The 20,051-nt window shown below is 43.9% G+C and overlaps 1 protein-coding gene across 3 annotated transcripts in view; it reads left to right on the top strand.

Annotated features, from left to right (window-relative positions):
- LOC121551671 (kalirin-like) overlaps positions 1-20,051 on the top strand; it is a 359,366-nt gene that overhangs the window by 313,265 nt on the left and 26,050 nt on the right. For all 3 annotated transcript variants that reach the window (XM_041864384.2, XM_045210064.1, XM_045210062.1), the window contains exons 35-36: positions 18,018-18,289; positions 19,450-19,590. In XM_041864384.2, coding sequence (XP_041720318.2) covers positions 18,018-18,289; positions 19,450-19,590 — 413 coding nt within the window. The remainder of the gene's footprint in view (positions 1-18,017; positions 18,290-19,449; positions 19,591-20,051) is intronic.

The following is a 20,051-nucleotide window of genomic DNA, read 5'->3' as shown; positions in this document are numbered from 1 at the left end:
AGAGGTCAGACGTTTCTTGTAGTTGGCCACCAGGTTTGCACACATCTCAGGAGGGATTTTGTCCCACTCCTCTTTGCAGATCTTCTCCAAGTCATTAAGGTTTCGAGGCTAACGTTTGGCAACTCGAACCTTCAGCTCCCTCCACAGATGTTCTATGGGATTAAGGTCTGGAGACTGGCTAGGCCACTCCAGGACCTTAATGTGCTTCTTCTTGAGCCACTCCTTTGTTGCCTTGGCCGTGTGTTTTGGGTCCCCCAAAGCATAATGTTTCCACCTCCATGTTTGACGGTGGGGATGGTGTTCTTGGGGTCATAGGCAGCATTCCTCCTCCTCCAAACACGGCGAGTTGAGTTGATGCCAAAGAGCTCGATTTCGGTCTCATCTGACCACAACACTTTCACCCAGTTCTCCTCTGAATCATTCAGATGTTCATTGGCAAACTTCAGACGGGCCTGTATATGTGCTTTCTTGAGCAGGGGGACCTTGCGGGCGCTGCAGGATTTCAGTCCTTCACAGCGTAGTGTGTTACCAATTGTTTTCTTGGTGACTATGGTCCCAGCTGCCTTGAGATCATTGACAAGATCCTCCCGTGTAGTTCTGGGATGATTCCTCACCATTCTCATGATCATTGCAACTCCACGAGGTGAGATCTTGCATGGAGCCCCAGGCCGAGGGAGATTGACAGTTATTTTGTGTTTCTTCCATTTGCGAATAATCACACCAACTGTTGTCACCTTCTCACCAAGCTGCTTGGCGATGGTCTTGTAGCCCATTCCAGCCTTGTGTAGGTCTACAATCTTGTCCCTGACATCCTTGGAGAGCTCTTTGGTCTTGGCCATGGTGGAGAGTTTGGAATCTGACTGATTGATTGCTTCTGTGGACAGGTGTCTTTTATACAGGTAACAAGCTGAGATTAGGAGCACTCCCTTTAAGAGTGTGCTCCTAATCTCAGCTTGTTACCTGTATAAAAGACACCTGGGAGCCAGAAATCTTTCTGATTGAGAGGGGGTCAAATACTTATTTCCCTCATTAAAATGCAAATAAATGTATAACATTTTTGACATGCGTTTTTCTGGATTTTTTTGTTGTTATTCTGTCTCTCACTGTTCAAATAAACCTACCATTAATATTATAGACTGATCATTTCTTTGTCAGTGGGCAAACATACAAAATCAGCAGGGGATCAAATACTTTTTTCCCTCACTGTAAATATATTTAAACCAAATACTGTTAAGACTTTTAGTTGTATTTTACTGGGTGACTTTCAGTTTTACCTTAATAGAAAATAACTCAAATATCTTTACTTTTACTCAAGTATGACAGTTGGTGTAGCATGATTCGTCTGTGCTGATTGAACACGTTTGTCAAAGTGGAAAATGTGTTATCGCCAGCTGCCTATCATTAACAAGTGTTGACACCTCAGTTCCCATAGCACATCGAACTTGTTTTTCTTTCCACAGTGCAGTGCATTTCAAATGCTCCTTGCTTGATGCGTGCCTAGCGAATCCATTGGTACTATCAATAGCATGCTTCCAGTTAAAATACCCACCTTGGGTGAAGGCCTTGTCTACATTAGGATTCTAGGCTAACCTGGACTGGCTCCTCTGTTCCAAGATCGTCAGGAACAGTCGGAGGTGAAAGGGGCAATGGAGACATTACCCTGGCAGCACTTGTGGAAGGGGGATAGGTTCTTCACGCGGAGCTAGCTGAAGCTCGGCAGCATCATCGGTGCTGTGCCGTCTGGTTTGCTTAATAAGCAATTTGAAATGATTTAAACTTTTACTTTTACTATAGTACTTTTGATACTTAAGTATATTTAAAACCAAATACTGTTAGACTTTTACTCAAGTAGTATTTTACTGGGTGACTTTCAGTTTTACCTTAATAGAAAATGACTCAAATATCTTTACTTTTACTCAAGTATGACAATTGGGTACTTTTTCCACCACTGGACACAGTTGTAACCGCAAAGTGGCCATGGTACGCTCACATATGGGGCTCAGCCAGGACTGTTACTTTTGTAACTAAATTAAAACATTTTAACAATGTGATTTAACCGATTGAAGTTGGGAAAATACAGTGGCTTGCGAAAGTATTCACCACCCCCCCCTCTCCCCATTTAAATATTTCCCCTTAAACCACTCGAGTGTTGCTTTAGCAGTATGCTTAGGGTCATTGTCCTGCTGGAAGGTGAACCTCCGTCCCAGTCTCAAATCTCTGGAAGACTGAAACAGGTTTCCCTCAAGAATTTCCCTGTATTTAGCGCCATCCATCATTCCTTCGATTCTGACCAGTTTCCCAGTCCCTGCGGATGAAAAACATCCCACAGCGTGATGCTGCCACCACCATGATGGGGTTCTCGGGGTGATGAGAGGTGTTGGGTTTGCGCCAGATATAACGTTTTCCTTGATGGCCAAAAAGCTCAATTTTTGTCTCATCTGACCAGAGTACCTTCTTCCAAATGTTTGTGGAGTCTCCCACATTCCTTTTGGTGAACACCAAACATGTTTGCTTATTTCTTTCTTTAAGCAATGGTTTTTTTCTGGTTTGTGGAGTGTAGGGCTTAAAGTGGTCCTATTAACATATTCTCCAATCTCCGCTGTGGAGCTTTGCAGCTCCTTCAGGGTTATCTTTGGTCTCTTTGTTGCCTCTCTGATTAATGCCCTCCTTGCCTGGTCAGTGAGTTTTGGTGGGCGGCCCTCTCTTGGCAGGTTTGTTGTGGTGCCATATTCTTTCAATTTTTTAATAATGGATTTAATAGTGCTCCGTGGGATGTTCAATGTTTCTGATATTTTTTTATAACCCAACCCTGATCTGTACTTCTCCACAACTTTGTCCGTGACCTGTTTGGAGAGCTCCTTGGTCTTCATGGTGCCGCTTGCTTGGTGGTGCCCCTTGCTTAGTGGTGTTGCAGACTCTGGGGCCTTTCAGAACAGGTGTATGTATACTGAGATCACGTGACAGATCATGTGACACTTAGATTGCTCACAGGTGGACTTTATTGAACTAATTATATGACTTCTGAAGGTAATTGGTTGCACCATATCTTATTTAGGGTCTTCGTAGCAAAGGGGGTGAATACATATGCATGCACCACTTTTCCGTTATTTATTTTTTAGAATTTTTTGAAACAAGTTATTTTTTCCATTTCACTTCACCAATTTTGACTATTTTGTGTATGGGGGGGGGCAGTGCAAATAGTCCGGGTAGCAATGATGAGCTGTTCAGGAGTCTTATGGCTTGGGGGTAGAAGCTGTTGAGAAGCCTTTTGGACCTAGACTTGGCACTCCGGTATAGCTTGACGTGCGGTAGCAGAGAGAACAGTCTATGACTAGGGTGGCTGGAGTCTTTGACAATTTTGAGGGCCTTCCTCTGACACCGCCTGGTATAGAGGTCCTGGATGGCAGGAAGCTTGGTCCCAGTGATGTACTGGGCCATACGCTCTACCCTCTGTAGTGCCTTGCGGTCGGAGGCCGAGCAGTTGCCATACCAGGCGGTGAAGCAACCAGTCCGGATGCTCTCGATGGTGCAGCTGTATAACTTTTTGAGGATCTGAGGACCCATGCAAAATCTTTTCAGTCTCCTGAGGGGGAATAGGCTTTGTCGTGCCCTCTTCACGACTGTCTTGGTGTGTTTGGACCATGATACCCCATAATGACAAAGTGAACACAGGTTTTTAGAAATTGTAGCAGATGTATTAAAAACAAAAAAACATACCTCATTTACATAAGTATTCAGACCTTTTGCTATGAGACTTGAAATTGAGCTCAAGTGCATCCTGTTTCCATTGATCATCCTTGAGATGTTTCTACAACTTGATTGGAGTCCACCTGTGGTAAATTCAATTGATTGGACATGATTTGGAAAGGCACACACCTGTCTATATAAGGTCCAAAGTTGTCAGTGAATGTCAGAGCAAAGACCAAGCTATGAGGTCGAAGGAATTGTCCGTAGAGCCCCGAGACAGGATTGTGTCGAGGCACAGATCTGGGGATGGGTAGCAAAACATTTCTGCAGCATTAAAGGTCCTCAAGAACACAGACTCTTCCTAGAGCTGGCTGCCCGGTCAAACTGAGCAATCGGGGGAGAAGGGCCTTGGTCAGGGAGGTGACCTAGAACCCAATGATTACTCTGACAGAGCTCCAGAGTTCCTCTGTGGAGATGGGAGAAACTTCCAGAAGGACAACCATCTCTGCAGCACTCCACTAATCAGGCCTTTATGGTAGAGTGGCCAGACGGAAGCCACTCGTCAATAAAAGGCACATGACAGCCCGCTTGGAGTTTGCCAAAAGGCACCTAAAGGACTCTCAGACCATGAGAAACAAGATTGTCTGGTCTGATGAAACCAAGATTGAACTCTTTGGCCTGAATGCCAAGCGTCACGTCTGGAGGAAACAAGGCACCGCTCATCAACTGGCCAGTACCATCCCTACGGTGAAGCATGGTGGTGGCAGCATCATGCTGTTGGGATGTTTTTCAGCTGCAGGAACTGGGAGACTAGTCATGATCGAGGGAAAGATGAACGGAGCAAAGTACAGAGAGATCCTTGATGTAAAGCTGCTCCAGAGTGCTCAGATCCTCAGACTGGGGCGAAGGTTCACCTTCCAACAGGACAACGACCCTAAGCACACAGCCAAGACAATGCAGGAGTGGCTTTGGGACAAGTCTCTGAATGTCCTTGAGTGGCCCAGCCAGAGCCCAGACTTGAACCAGATCGAACATCTCTGGAGAGACCTTAAAATAGCTGTGCAGCGACGCTCCCTATCCAACCTGACAGAGCTTGAGAGGATCTGCAGAGAATAATTGGAGAAACTCCCCAAATACAGGTGTATTTGCGTCATACCAAAGAAGACTCGAGGCTGTAATCGCTGCCAAAGGTGCTTCAACAAAGTACTGAGTAAAGGGTCTGAATACTTATGTAAATGTAATATTTTACAAAAATGTTCAAAGGCCTGTTTTTGCTTCATCAATATAGGGTATAGTGTGTAGATTGATGAGGGGGAAAAAAAACTATTTAATCAATTTTAGAATAAGGCTGTAACGTAACAATGTGGAAAAGTGAAGGGGTCTGAATACTTTTCAAATGCACTGGAGTTGCTTACCAAGACGACATTGAATGTTCCTGAGTGGCCAGGTTACAGTTTTGACTTAAATCGGCTTGAAAATCTATGGCAAGACTTGACAGGTGTGAAAAGCTTTTAGAGACTTACCCAGAAAGACTCACAGCTGTAATCGCTGCCAAAGGTGCTTCTAAAAAGAATTGACTCAGGGGTGTGAATGCTTATGTAAATTAGATATTTCTGTATTTCATTTTCAATAAATTAGCGCAAATCTCTAAACACAGGTTTTCACTTTGTCGTTATGGGGTATTGTGTGTAGATGGGTGACGAAAATAAATACATTTAATCAATTTTGAATTCAGGCTGTAACACAACAAAATGTGGAATAAATCAAGGAGTATGAATAATTTCTGAAGGCACTGTACGTTTGCACCCCTATTTTGAAAGTGGGGGTGCAGCTGCTCCGTTTGCGCCATTGCTCAGGTGCCTATGAGCAAGTCTGAACACAGTTAACCACCGCCTTTAAAGGACAAACTTTTCAGTTTATAGGCACCATAGAAAAAGGGATATTGTCTCTCACCTAGAAGTAGAGTCAGCTATGATCAGAGGGGAGTCAGTTGGATTTGGGCAGAACTGTCAGTAGCAGACTGATATTTATTTTTATTTATACAGTGGGGGAAAAAAGTATTTAGTCAGCCACCAATTGTGCAAGTTCTCCCACTTAAAAAGATGAGAGAGGCCTGTAATTTTCATCATAGGTACACGTCAACTATGACAGACAAAATGAGGAAAATTTTTCCAGAAAATCACATTGTAGGATTTGTAATGAATTTATTTGCAAATTATGGTGGAAAATAAGTATTTGGTCAATAACAAAAGTTTCTCAATACTTTGTTATATACCATTTGTTAGCAATGACACAGGTCAAACGTTTTCTGTAAGTCTTCACAAGGTTTTCACACACTGTTGCTGGTATTTTGGCCCATTCCTCCATGCAGATCTCCTCTAGAGCAGTGGTGTTTTGGGGCTGTCGCTGGGCAACACAGACTTTCAACTCCCTCCAAAGATTTTCTATGGGGTTGAGATCTGGAGACTGGCTAGGCCACTCCAGGACCTTGAAATGCTTCTTACGAAGCCACTCCTTCGTTGCACGGGCGGTGTGTTTGGGATCATTGTCATGCTGAAAGACCCAGCCACGTTTAATCTTCAATGCCCTTGCTGATGGAAGGAGGTTTTCACTCAAAATCTCACGATACATGGCCCCATTCATTCTTTCCTTTACACGGATCAGTCGTCCTGGTCCCTTTGCAGAAAAACAGCCCCAAAGCATGATGTTTCCACCCCCATGCTTCACAGTAGGTATGGTGTTCTTTGGATGCAACTCAGCATTCTTTGTCCTCCAAACACGATCGAGTTGAGTTTTTACCAAAAGTTCTATTTTGGTTTCATCTGACCATATGACATTCTCCCAATCCTCTTCTGGATCATCCAAATGCACTCTAGCAAACTTCAGACGGGCCTGGACATATACTGGCTTAAGCAGGGGGACACTTCTGGCACTGCAGGATTTGAGTCCCTGGCGGCGTAGTGTGTTACTGATGGTAGGCTTTGTTACTTTGGTCCCAGCTCTCTGCAGGTCATTCACTAGGTCCCCCCGTGTGGTTCTGGGATTTTTGCTCACCGTTCTTGTGATCATTTTGACCCCACGGGGTGAGATCTTGCGTGGAGCCCCAGATCGAGGGAGATTATCAGTGGTCTTGTATGTCTTCCATTTCCTAATAATTGCTCCCACAGTTGATTTCTTCAAACCAAGCTGCTTACCTATTGCAGATTCAGTCTTCCCAGCCTGGTGCAGGTCTACAATTTTGTTTCTGGTGTCCTTTGACAGCTCTTTGGTCTTGGCCATAGTGGAGTTTGGAGTGTGACTGTTTGAGGTTGTGGACAGGTGTCTTTTATACTGATAACAAGTTCAAACAGGTGCCATTAATACAGGTAACGAGTGGAGGACAGAGGAGCCTCTTAAAGAAGAAGTTACAGGTCTGTGAGAGCCAGAAATCTTGCTTGTTTGTAGGTGACCAAATACTTATTTTCCACCATAATTTGCAAATAAATTCATTAAAAATCCTACAATGTGATTTTCTGGATATTTTTTTCTCAATTTGTCTGTCATAGTTTACGTGTACCTATGATGAAAATTACAGGCCTCTCTCATCTTTTTAAGTGGGAGAACTTGCACAATTGGTGGCTGACTAAATACTTTTTTTCCCCACTGTATATTTCTTAATTCCATTCTTTTACTTTTAGATGTGTGTGTATTGTTGTGAATTGTTAGAAATGACTGCACTGTTGAAGCTAGAAACACAAGCATTCCGCAATAACATCTGCTAAATATGTGTATGTGACCAATAAAATTTGATTTGACTCTGTCTCTTGACTTGGGTCATCTTTCCACCACTCTCTGTGCAGTCCAAGGGCACAAGAGCAATGGTTGGGGAAACATTGACCCCTGGGGCATATCCAGCCCCATTTGCGGTAGTGCCGCCTTCAGGCCAAGCGCAGATGCACTCACAGGCCTCTCAGATTCCCCTGTATGGACAAGGCCCAGGACAGGGACAGGAAAGGACCCCGTCAGCTCAGTGACAAGTTCCCCCTCAACAGTGCCCCCAACAGGATCAGGAGAGGAGTGGGTAGGAGGCAGATCGATCTCCCGGACGATGTCCTCACCAGGGCCTGACTGGCCCTGCAGCTCCGACTCACCCTCATGGCTTGATGGCTGAGGGTCCTTTGTGTTTCAAAGCGGCAGTAAAACTTGTTGAGCTGGTTAGGTAGAAGGGGGTTATCTGCTGCAAAAGCGGTCTTTTGTTTGTAATTTGTGATCTTCTGAAGACCCCTCCAGACAGACGAGCAGTCGTTAGTGGAGAATTGTTGTTCTAGCCTCTCCTTGTATTGTTTTTGGCTGCTTTAATCCCCTTATTCAGATTATTTCACCACTCTGTAATGGTCCATGTTGCCACTCCTATGTGCCTCTTCCTTGGCAGAGCGTAGGCCTCTCAGCTCTGCATTGAGCCAGGGTTTTTCATTGTTGAATGTGACAAAAGTACTGGTTGGAATGCAGTTTTCCCCAGACACTGATGTAAGATGTTACCCTGCCTGTGTAGTCATGTATGTTGATATTGTCTTCCTTGAAAATGTCCCAATCGGTGGAGTCTAGGCAGTCCTTTAACTCCCGAATGGCCTCATTGGTCTATTTCTTCACTGCTCTAGTCCCAGTTCTACCTGTTAATCTTGAAACACCCTTGGCCTGCCTGTGCTCCATCTGGTTGTGTGGGGCTCAGTCTGTGCCTTCCCTGAAGCACTGCTCCGTCTCTCTGTGTCCCCAACAGAGAGGGCCTGAGACACCAGCCAGGCAGCCACATAGCCCAGATACGCTCCATAACAATAACACAGCTCGTTATCTGCAGTGTCCTAGTTCTCAGTACAGCACTTTGTCTGTATGCAACACAACCTGTCCTTATTTATCCTCTATAGGATTTTATACACAAAAGGTCCCTTCTCACAGAACTTTGCTTTTTCAGAAGCGTTACTTGGAGACTTAGAGAGGGCATAGTGGGAAAGGATTTATTTTCAGGGCGTAACATGGCAATTAACCTAATGAAACCTGGCTGTCTTTTCTCAGTAGCATATTAAGTAATAACTTTGGTGCTCATATCAGCTTGTCAAGAATGTGCCCACACATGACATTTGACAGCCATTCCCACCCATGAAACCTATTTTAACTACTGGTAGACTGATAGTCTGTGCAGACGGCTTAAAGGCCCAGTGCAGTCAAAAACTTGATTTTACTGTGTTTTATATATATTTCCACTCTAGTATGAGGTTGAAATAATACTATGAAATTGTTTAAATGATGATAATTCCCTTTTAGTGTAAGGGCTGTTTGAAAAGACGGCCTGAAATGTCAGCCTGTTTTGGTGGGATGGAGTTTTGACCTGCCTGGGGACATTCACCAATAAGAAAGGGCGTTCCAAACTCTCTGCCAATAACAGCTCATTTTCAGTTTTCCCATCCCCACATAGACCACTCCCAGACAGTCCTAGCAAAATTATTGCTTGAGAAATTGTCCTTTGCTAAGAACCTATTTTTGTTTCTTTTTGACCATTTTAATTAAAAACAATCACAGTAATTGTTATCCAGAAATTATTTGATATTGAGATAAAAACGGCTGCATTGGACCTTTTAAGATTGAGTACATAAACCATCTGAGTGTTGTCTTTATGTTTGCTAGTACCATACAGATAGGGCTAGTGGTGCCTTTGTCAAAGTTACCTATTACATCAGCCTTTTCACTCTAATCCTCGCTGCTCTCTGTGAATCAGAGGTAGTGAGTGAGTGCCTGGGAGTGTAGGGTGCGCCTCTCCCGTTCCCTCCTCCCTCCCTGTCCGTTCCTCCCCTCAGTGGAGTGAAGTGGAGCACGCTGAACTTGGAGCAGCTAGTGGCTGGTTGCCTGGACTGCAGTAAGGGTGCATGTTGGATCTATCTCCCCTCCCCTCTCTCCCTCTCGATCGTCTCCCGGAGTCATGAGCTTCTTCTAGCTGGCCAGGATGAAAAGTGGGAGGCATTGTTGTTCCTGTTGTGGTTGGATTCTAGCTAAGTGTTGCTACTGCTGTTACAAAGTGACAGGTGCGTACCTTACTACTGACTGAAATACAACTCAAAAGGTAAGTAACATCCCTGACTGAGGTACAGATAAAAGCATTGCTTAACAATATTCAAGATCTTTCCGTGAGCCCTATGTGTGTTTTTGGGCTCCCGCCACAAGTCCAGGGTTAGGAATGGAGATCTTGAATATTGTTAAGCAATACTTTTATCTGTACATCAGTCAGGGATGTTGCTTACCATTTGACTTGTATTTGCTACAAACATTTGTGAGAGAATGCTTGTATCTGACTTTGCATACTGTAGCTGGTTGACGCTATTAGAAGTCTCTCCTGTTTAAGATTGCATTACCTTGCCAGCGTTTACTTGTTTGTGGATTTTTGGGGGATTTATTGTGTAGAATCTTAGTGGGACAATGCAGCACTCTATCACTCGCGTTCAAACAGGAATCTTTCCTCTCCTTCTATTCCCTCTCCTTTCCTTTCCTTTGCTGTCATTTTTCACTAAGGCTTGGTGTCTTCTTGCTGTGTAGCGTGGACAGAGGCAAAGTTTGTCTCTAACGCTTTTTAATGTGACCCGAGGTACTCACTCAAACATTTGTGAGAGAAAGCTTGTATCTGACTTCACATACTTCATAGTAGCTGGCTGACAGCCTGAAGAATCTATCCTGTTTAATATTGCATGGCATTTGCATTTCCAGTGTTTAATTGTCTGCTGATGTTTTAAGGCTTGGTGCTGTAGAGGGGACAGAGGCAAAGTGCCTCTCTGCTGTGCACTAATGTGACCTTAAGTACTCACTCATTATCTATTAACTCAGGCAGCATCTCTGGGCTGTGAACGATAAGAGAGATAGCTGCTGCAATGGTGAACACTCAATGAGAGCTGCACTGGCACCAACTGCTATTGTATGCTATTGTATCATTATGCTGTCTTCATGCAAGAGGATGCAGAGAGTCAGAGGGATTGGGATGAAGCTGTGTGAAAAATAGGTACTTTTTTGGATCAGCACAGTAGGCTCCCATTCATACACGTTGAATGCATTACTATGAATTACATAACACGTGAGGTGTTCATTAATAAGTGTTACAAATGTCATGGATTTTCATTTTCAACATTTCTGTCATGGTATGTCTCTCAAGAATGTGGGATAATATACGTGAAAATCAGATTTTTCTCCCCTCGAACATAGATTCTTGTCGAGGGTAGATAGTAACACCGCTGGTGTCTTTGAAGACCAAATTAGCCACAAATGTTATTTCATCTGAAGCATTACAACAAGTTTCTTTGAAGATGACTCTTAGGGGGAACTTTAGAGAGGTCTGTCTGAATGTGGATGGGATGGCTCTCTCCTTTAATTGTTGCGCTGCGAGTTAACTAACTATCCAATGTCTGGGTCATTACTGCTCTTGTTGTTGTTGTTTTTAAATCCTTTATGGGTTTACATTTTGCTCGTTCAGCAAATGGACGCCGACATGCCGATAATGTAACCCACACTTAGGAGGTAGCTTGTAGAGAGAATCGAAAACTCTTCGGATATGCATGGAATGCAATCATTCCACATTATAAAAATGCCACAAAGTGAGTTACATTGATGGACTGATGAAGAAATAAAACCTGTCTGTCAATAGAAATACCGAAGCACTGGCGTAGTACCAGGAAAAGCAGGACCTTCAGTTGCACGCAAGCAAGGAATTCAACTTTCTGTTTACTGGAAGTCAGATGACATGACAGTGAAGAAGAATAGTCAAGGAGTAGACACAAAAAATACCTCATGGATAAACGACTGATAACAAGTTTCTGCTGATTTGTTCCATTGCTGACAGGGCATCTCAGTCACAGGTTACGTCCCAATTGGCCCTATGGGCCCTGGTCAAAAGTAGTGCACTACATAGGAAATAGGGTGCCATCAGTTTAGCCTTTTAGAAGGCCATTTGGGACGCAACCATGGTTTCAGGAAGTTTCCAGAAGATAACATGCGGTTGTGGCAAGTAGAATAACACATGCAAGTTGCAGGAACATTCTGTGAACAGTCTTACTTGGATAACTAGCTGTATGGTGACTTGTGTAAAGTTGTAGAGGATTCTCAGGCTAATTCAACTCGTTTCTGAACAGACACTGCTCATAGCCCCAGAGATTCTCTTTAATTTAATTAATGTATTTTAATGAATATGTCCACCCGTGGGACATTCCACACTGTACACATCTTTAAATGTGGGCATACTGTACTAAGGATCTGTGTTGCTCCATATTTGACACCACATATCAGGACAGGTAGTCATTAAAAAACGATTAGAAAACAGACATGAGGCTGGCATGGAGGAGTTTGTGTGTAGACTAGAGCAGTACACTGTCAGCCATTGTTCTCATGTGCGGTGCGCATGGTGAATCAGGTGTATTGAGAGTGATAGCAGCCTGAAGGCTGTGTTGTTGAGTTGTGGCCAGGAGCAATGGACCCCTGAGAGGGTGACAGGAAGCCTGGGGAAGTATGTATCAAGGGGCAGTATTTATCAAGCGCCTCAGTCGGAGTGCTGATCTAGGATTAACTCCCCCCTGTCCATGTAATCTTATTCATTGTGATCTAAAAGGCTAAACTGATCCTAAATCAGACATTGGATACATACTGCCCTTGAGGTGCTCTCTTCCTCTTCCACCTCCTCTTTCTCCTCCATGCCTCTCCAGCCCTGTGCACTGAGGTGAAGACTGGCCTTCCTGCCTGCTTCACTCTCAGGGGGGTTGCTAGGGCACTGTGGGTCCTCAACAGAAAACATCTCAGGCATTTTTACCGCTCACATGTTCCAGCTGCCGGCCTGCTCCAATACGTGCCCCTGTCTCCCCCAGTCTATTGTCAACCCTGGCTCAATTAGAAATCACTTCAAGTCATTGCGATACAGCATGCTGGTGGAGAAACTCTTTCTGGGAATGGTTATCTCTCTGCTTTTTCTCTTTTGTGCACTCTGAAGCTGAGACTAGTTAAGTACAAGAAAGAGGATTTTGACACCATTTCAGATTATTCTGAAATTGTTAGAAACATTCACATTCCTGCGACATTATTTTGTTGTAATAGAATTTGATATCTGCGAAATGAAGCTAATTGATTGCACCCAAATTGGCAATTAAAATGTATAGGATTCATATAATATTCAATAAATATAGTACCTAACATCCAATTCAATAAATATAGTACCTAACATCCAATTTGGACCAAACATGTTTCTAACAATGAGTTAGACATGAGGAATCCAAAGAAATGGTCAAAAGCCACCCACGGACCTCCACACCCCACACCAATCCCACCCCAACAACGAGTATATAAATAATATAAAATAAATAAATAAGTATATAGTATCAGTTCCCTATGTCTGACGTAGTATGGAGCTGCAGCTCAGAGTATTGTTTCTTCATGCTATGTAATGTTTTACCAGTGAATTTGGTGAAGTTTTTTCTCCTGTTCAGAGAAATTAGTAATTGAAGTTGTTAGGTTTTGTCCCATCCTACATCCTGATATTACCAGGTTCTGACCACTAGATGGTGCTGTTCCAGGTTATTTTTTTTTTTTAAAGAACCCCTCCCCCCCCCTCAATGTTAAAGGGATAGTTCACCCAAATTGGATTTGTTGTCCACTGTTTCAAATACTTTACAAAATCTTTTTAGCATTTGTGGCACAAATCCAATGCAAGTCAATGGTACCTATATTTCACGCTTCATGTCTAAATCATCCTGAAGTATCTAAAATGATGTTACTTATAGATAATATGGATATGAAGCGTGAAAATGCTAATATAGGGTCGTTCCACCATTGACTTGCATTGGATTTGTGCCACAAATGCTAAAAAGATTTTCTAAAGTATTTGAAACAGTGGACAACAAATCCAATTTGGGTGAACTGTAAAACAAAATCAAAGCATGGGTTGCTGTCATACCTTGTCCATAAACTGGAAACCGATGTGTCATTTTGTAATTTGAGTAAACTATGCCTTTAACAATAGTAGGAACAGCACCATCTAGTGGTCAGAACCTGGCAATATCAGTATGTAGGATGGGCCATAAACCTAACATTTACATTTTAGTCATTTAGCAGACGCTGTTATCCAGAGCGACTTACAGTTAAGTGAGTGCATACATTTTCATACTGGCCCCCTGTGGGAAACGAACCCACAACCCTGGCGTTGCAAACGCCATGCTCTACCAACTGAGCTACATCCCTGCCGGCCATGCCCGCCCCTACCCTGGACGACGCTGGCTAATTGTGTGCCGGCTACGACAGAGGCTGGATTCAAACCAGGATCTCTAGTGGCACAGCTAGCACTGCGATGCAGTGCCTTAGACCACTGCGCCACTCGGGAGACTAACAACTTCAATGACACATTTCTCTGAACACCGGAGAAAAAAAAACATCACCAAATTCACTGAGAATACATTACATGGGATCAAGAAACAATACTCAGCGCTGCAGCTCCATAGTACTTGTCAGAAATAGAGAAATTATACTGTATACTCATTGTTAGGGTGGGATTGGCGTGGGGTGGGGGGGTCGGTGGGTGGCTTTTGACAATGTATTTTGATTCCTCATGTCTTGCTCATTGTTAGAAAAAAGATTGGTCCAAATCGGATGTTGGGCACTATTTATTGAATATTTTATATGAATCCTATAAATTAAAATGGCCAATTTGGGTGCAATACATTTTATTAATTTCTCAGAGATCAAATTATATTTCAACAAAATAATGTTGCAGGAATGCTAATCTTATCTGTTTCTAACTACAGAAATGATTTCAGAACAATCTGAGATGGTGGGTGTCATGGCTTGCTGAAATGACATGGAACGACTCTCAAGGTCATTCCACAGGTTGCCATTGTGTGAGACTGGCTCTATATCACACAACTTAATCACTGTTGGTGACACAGAAATATGATACTCTGTTTACTCCATGCGATAATAACTCACACAAGCGTTTTAAACAGTCAGACAGTTTAACTGGAGCAGTGGTCCCAAAGCATAAAAACGTCCAAAAATATAAAGTGATAATACAACATTTAGACTAAATTCACCATCAGAGCAGGTTCTACAAACCTTTTGATTTCATGTTGAGGAGTCATATTATTTCAACATAATATTACCCTGAATATTTATAGGGTTGGATATAATATACCCCGTTTGTGGTATGAAGGGATTATTCTTAGTGGCTTTTTCTAGTGAAAACAGAAGGCGTGTGATAGAAAATGCTGATTCTGCGAAAGCACTAGGTAGTGGTGAGACAGCCGAGTGAGGAATGAGAATATGATCTCTCTTATTGCGGCCATTAAGCTTGCGAGGTGGGAAATTAAGGCGCTTAAGAGGACCATGTGATACCAAGGCTGTGTCCCAAATGGCACCCTATTCCCTATATAGTGCACCACTTTTGATCAGAGCCCTATGAGTGTCCCTATGGGCCCTGGTCAAATGTATTGCTCTATAAAGGAGAATAGGGTGCCTTTTTGGGCCACAGGCCATGTGTACAAAGAGCAGCGCCTATTGGCCGGCCAAGAGCGCCACTATTTTTGCAGCACATGAGAGTGCCTGCTGTCGTCAGCAAGCCTCAGTGTTACGCGCTGCTCTCCGAAGTGCTTTTCAGCAGGCAATCATGTGTGGCGTCACAAGGCCAGCTCAACAAGCCACTGTCCAGTCACGGTGAGATTGTCACCACAGACAGCCTGCAGCGAATGTTACCAAATCTGTGTCTCAAATGGCACCTTATTCCCTACATAGTCTACTACTTTTGACGAGGGCTCTGGTCTAAAGTAGTGCACTAAAGTAGTGACTATGCTGCAATTTACTGTGTATGGAATTAGGCTGGCATTTGGGAAGCAGACCAAATATCTTTGAAGTGGAATAGTAATCCTCATGTATGGCGGTTATTGAACAGAGTAGGCCTAGCCTGGAGCACTATGCTCCACAGCAGCTATGCAAGTCATAGATGTAAGTGCACACACGTGTCCCATGCAGCCCAGTGTTTGAGTGCTCTCTCTCAGACAAAGGCCCATGGAGAAGGCCTGTCTGAAGAGCAGTGTTCATGTTATCAAAGAGCCGTTTCATCAGTTGACTCCACATGGAGAGGAGAGGCTGTGTTGTGAGTCACCTCAGTTAAAGGGATAGTTCAGGATTTTGGTAAATTAATGCCCTTTATCTACTGTACTTTACCAGAGTCAGATTAACTTGTGGATACCATTTTTATGCCCTGTGGGCTGCTGAGCTAATCTACTTTATAATATCTAACTACAGGCTTCGTCCACATGATTCTCCACAAGATCACTTCCCCATAATGAGTCACCTAGCACAGAAGCAGCAAGTCAGCAGCAACACAGGCTACGCTATCCCACGTTGCATTTTCCTGTCAATGAATGTGTCCCAAATGGCACCCTATTCCTATTACCTATATAGTGCACTACTTTTGACTGGGCGCCAATAGGGCTCTGGTCAAAAGTATTGCACTATAGAGTATAAGGAATAGGGTGCCATTTGGGACACACAAAATGAAGACCACTGAGGATATTGGAGCATGGCGTTGTCTACCGTATAGCTACCAGAGGACCTAAAGTCCATTTGCTTTCTTGACCAGGGTGATGTCTACTGTACAGGACACCCTGTTGTTGGAAGTCATGAACTGTTAACCCTTTAGATCAGGGTTCTTCAATCCTGGTCCTGGAGGGCCGAAACACTTCTGTTTTTTATTTCTACCTGGTAGTTAATTGCACTCACCTGGTTTTCCCAGGTCTGAATTAGCCCCTGATTAGAAGGAGAGGATGAAAAACAGAGGTGTTTCGGCCCTCCAGGACCAGGATTGAAGAACCCTGCTTAGATTAAACAGATGCAACTGTCTGCCCCAGTAACTACTTTACAGTTTCTCCATGTATATTAATACATACATTCCCCATTAGCCCACATTAACATCTTGGGTTGTTGCGCTTCCTTTCACTGCTTAACAAAAAAAAATTTCGACCGGTCTACAATCGCTCGCGGGCGCGAAAGGTGTTATTCTCCCTCTTTTGTTTACCACAATAGGGCAGACTGGAGCAGCACATATCTCCCTAACCGGCTGATAACAACATCCTGGGTCTTTTCAACAGCATGGACAGACTTTTGTTTTGTTTGACCTGGCTCACCTGGTCAACAGTGGGCCTGCCTCCACAGCACAAACATATCTCCCCTTTCATCTCAATGGCTTGGCAAAATGTTTCCTTTAGTATCAAGCTATTTTCTATCTCAGTGGATGGATGTTTTCTCTGCTTTTATAGTTAGTAATACTGACGATACTTCAGGATTGTGTTCAGTCGGGAGAAAATCATTTTTTGTTGTTTTCTGTTGCAAAATGTTTTGCGATGGTGTACCCTACTTCAAGTTATGGTACATTTTAATCCGACTTTGTAACGCAACAAAATGTGGAAAAGGTCAAGGGGGTTGAATATTTTCCGAAGGCACTGTACGTCTTCAACTTGGTTAAATAGTTAGCAACAGCCGAAACTAGTCCACCTTATTAGCCATTATGAAACAAGCTGCAGTTTATTAACATAACAAAAGTAAGAAAAGCAACTGTGCAGTAAACGTTTCCACTATCTTTTTACTGGCTTAAAACAAACATCAGCATAAAATATTTACAGAGAAAATTGCATAATTATCAGCTAACGCACTGGAATATATCTTGGGGAAAAAAAACTTTTCTCACAGGCACTGTTTGTAGAAATCATATCAAAGGACAAAAGGAGGTATGTTGTGTTCTGAAACCGAGGCACCTCATAAATTATTGTGTTGAAGTGTCCTGAACATACTGTGTGACTTGCATTCCTATACAGTATTAGGCTACATTGAGCATTGTTGGTATAAAAATGGCTACATTCCTACACTGTATTACATTGGGCAATGTTAATAAACAAATTACTGTGTACTGTTCAACCTATGCTTTTGGGAAGGTTGGTATTTTTTTGTGGACGTCAGACAGCAAGGGATAACTAAGGGATAGTTAGTACAGAAAGCTGGCACTTGGCCTAAGGGCTCTGTGTATGGACAGAGTTTGCATCCAAAATGGCACCTTATTTCCTATGTAGTGCACTACTTTTGGCCAGGGCCCATGAGGCTCTGATCAAAGGTAGTACACTATAGGGAATAGGGTGCCATTTGGGACGCACCCAAAGCCAACGAGAGAGAACTAGTGTGTGACTCAGAGGCTCATGCTGAATATTTGGGTACTCTAAAGGTGTGTGTATGACAGAATGTTGTCAAGGTGGAATTCTGAAATCTAAAATGCTGTTTGTCTCGTCTTTTTCAAGAGAACTACTCGGTCAGTGGGCCCGAGGGAGTGAAGACCGAGTCGGTGGCCAGCCTACAGCCCCAGGCCTCCCAGAGCTCCATCCATTCAAGCTCTCCGGGACCGAAGCGCTCGGGTAACACCCTGAAGAAGTGGCTGACCAGCCCTGTGCGCCGCCTCAGCCACGGCAGCAGCATCAAGAAATTACCCAACAAACACAAGAAAAGGGACGGCCACAAGAGCATCGACCTGGGGCCGCCAGAGAGCGCCCTGCACGGCGAGAGCATAGATGAGGTAACGAGCGTTCTGACTCCTCTCCACCAGCGTTTCTCTCTCTCTCTCTCTCTCTCTCTCTCTCTCCCTCCCCCCTCTCTCTCTCCCTCCCCCCTCTCTCTCGCTTCTCTCTTTCCACCTCTCTCGCAGGACGAGAGCGTAGACGAGGTAACAATCACCTTCTCTTCTGCGTCCTCTTCAGCCTCCTCTCTCTCTCTCTTTTCACTCTCTCTCCATCCAGCGCGTCTCTGTACATACAGTAATTGGTTTCAGGGACCGCTTATGGTGGACTTGTGCTTCTTTCAGGCTGTTTTGGTTTTACAAAGGGTTAAGTGAATGGATCGAATTTAGAGGTACAGTTCAGGCAACACCAGTTTAACCCATTGTTATCCAAACCAATGGGATTCTCCTCTAGATCAGACTGTTCTCTTGAACCTGCAGGAAAATGTTAATTACAAGGATTGCTTATCTAAAGCGTTCAGAATCTCTAGACCCTCCCATTTATGGAGGAGCAGTTTCCCAAGGATACAGTATGAGCTGTTATCTTATGACATCCTAGCCCAATAACCATGGGACCATTCTACAGGGTGCATGTGCAATGTTGGTTTAATCACAAGTCATGAACTATGGGCATCACAGTGTAGTACTAGTGTATATCTTCCCATTTAATTGATGGATAGCAGTGCAATGTTGTGCTGGACTGTAGCCACTGTTGCATGTAAATGCTTTAGATGCCTCCCAGAAGGATAGAAAAGTGAGAAAAATGCATATTCACCATTTGTTATTAGACAGCTACAGTATAATTTCACAGTAACAGAAAAGTAGATTCCTTGTTCTCTCTTCAAGCACAGCCCCATGATAAAAAAGCCTAAAGGAATGGTCACAGAAGTGTCCCACATGATTTGGTCCCGCCGATCAGTGCGACTGTGATAGGTTTGCGTGCCTAATGGCAACCTATTCTCTATAATTGTGCAGTGCACTATAATAGGGAATAGGGTGCCAAATGGGACGCACCCCTGCAGTGACTTCCTACTGGCTGGCTGGTGGCTGTGTGGCTCCCAGTGTGATTCTGAGACAGAGAGGCACTGTGGTGGAGCAGGGCACCCCTGTGAACCCCGGGACAATGGCCCACATTAACTCCTCCTACTCCCCCCTTGACTCTACCCTTTCTCTCCCTACAGCGGGGCAGAAAGGAGGGCACCCTGTCCAAGTCCTCCTCTGGAATGCAGAGTGGAGGAGAGGAGGAGCCTGAGGACGACTCGCACACCCCCCTGCCACCCCCCATGGAGATCATCAAGGACCCCTCATCCCAGGAGGAGAAGGTATGACACTGCACCCTCTCTCTCTGACACTGTAGTACCTCTTCTACCCTAGCTCACTCTGGAGTAACTTCTAGATGCGGCCAAAATGGCACCCTGTTATGCTCTGGTCAAAAGTATTGCACTATGTAGGGAATAGGGTGCCCTTTGGAACTCAGCCTTAGCAACAACAACCAAATACAACAAAAACATTTAAAAAGGAACTCAGCCTTAGCATGTCTTCCCTTCGATTAATGGACTTGTGTTCAAGAACCTTATTGTCGCAGACAATCTGTTATGTCACTCAGCACAGGCTCATAAGACGTGTCCACCTGCAGCCCCCTCCCCTCTGCTGCCTATATGTACAGTACAACACTATGCCACAAACTACCAGATGTGTCTACAGCGGAGTCTGTGTCTGCTGTGCCCTGATGAATGTGAGGCATTATGTGCACTGGCTTGGTTTACAGCTGGAAGAGCTGCTA

Source organism: Coregonus clupeaformis, chromosome 4 (genome assembly GCF_020615455.1).
Source record: "Coregonus clupeaformis isolate EN_2021a chromosome 4, ASM2061545v1, whole genome shotgun sequence".
Lineage (NCBI taxonomy): Eukaryota > Metazoa > Chordata > Actinopteri > Salmoniformes > Salmonidae > Coregonus > Coregonus clupeaformis.
This window is presented reverse-complemented; position numbering and strand designations above follow the sequence as displayed.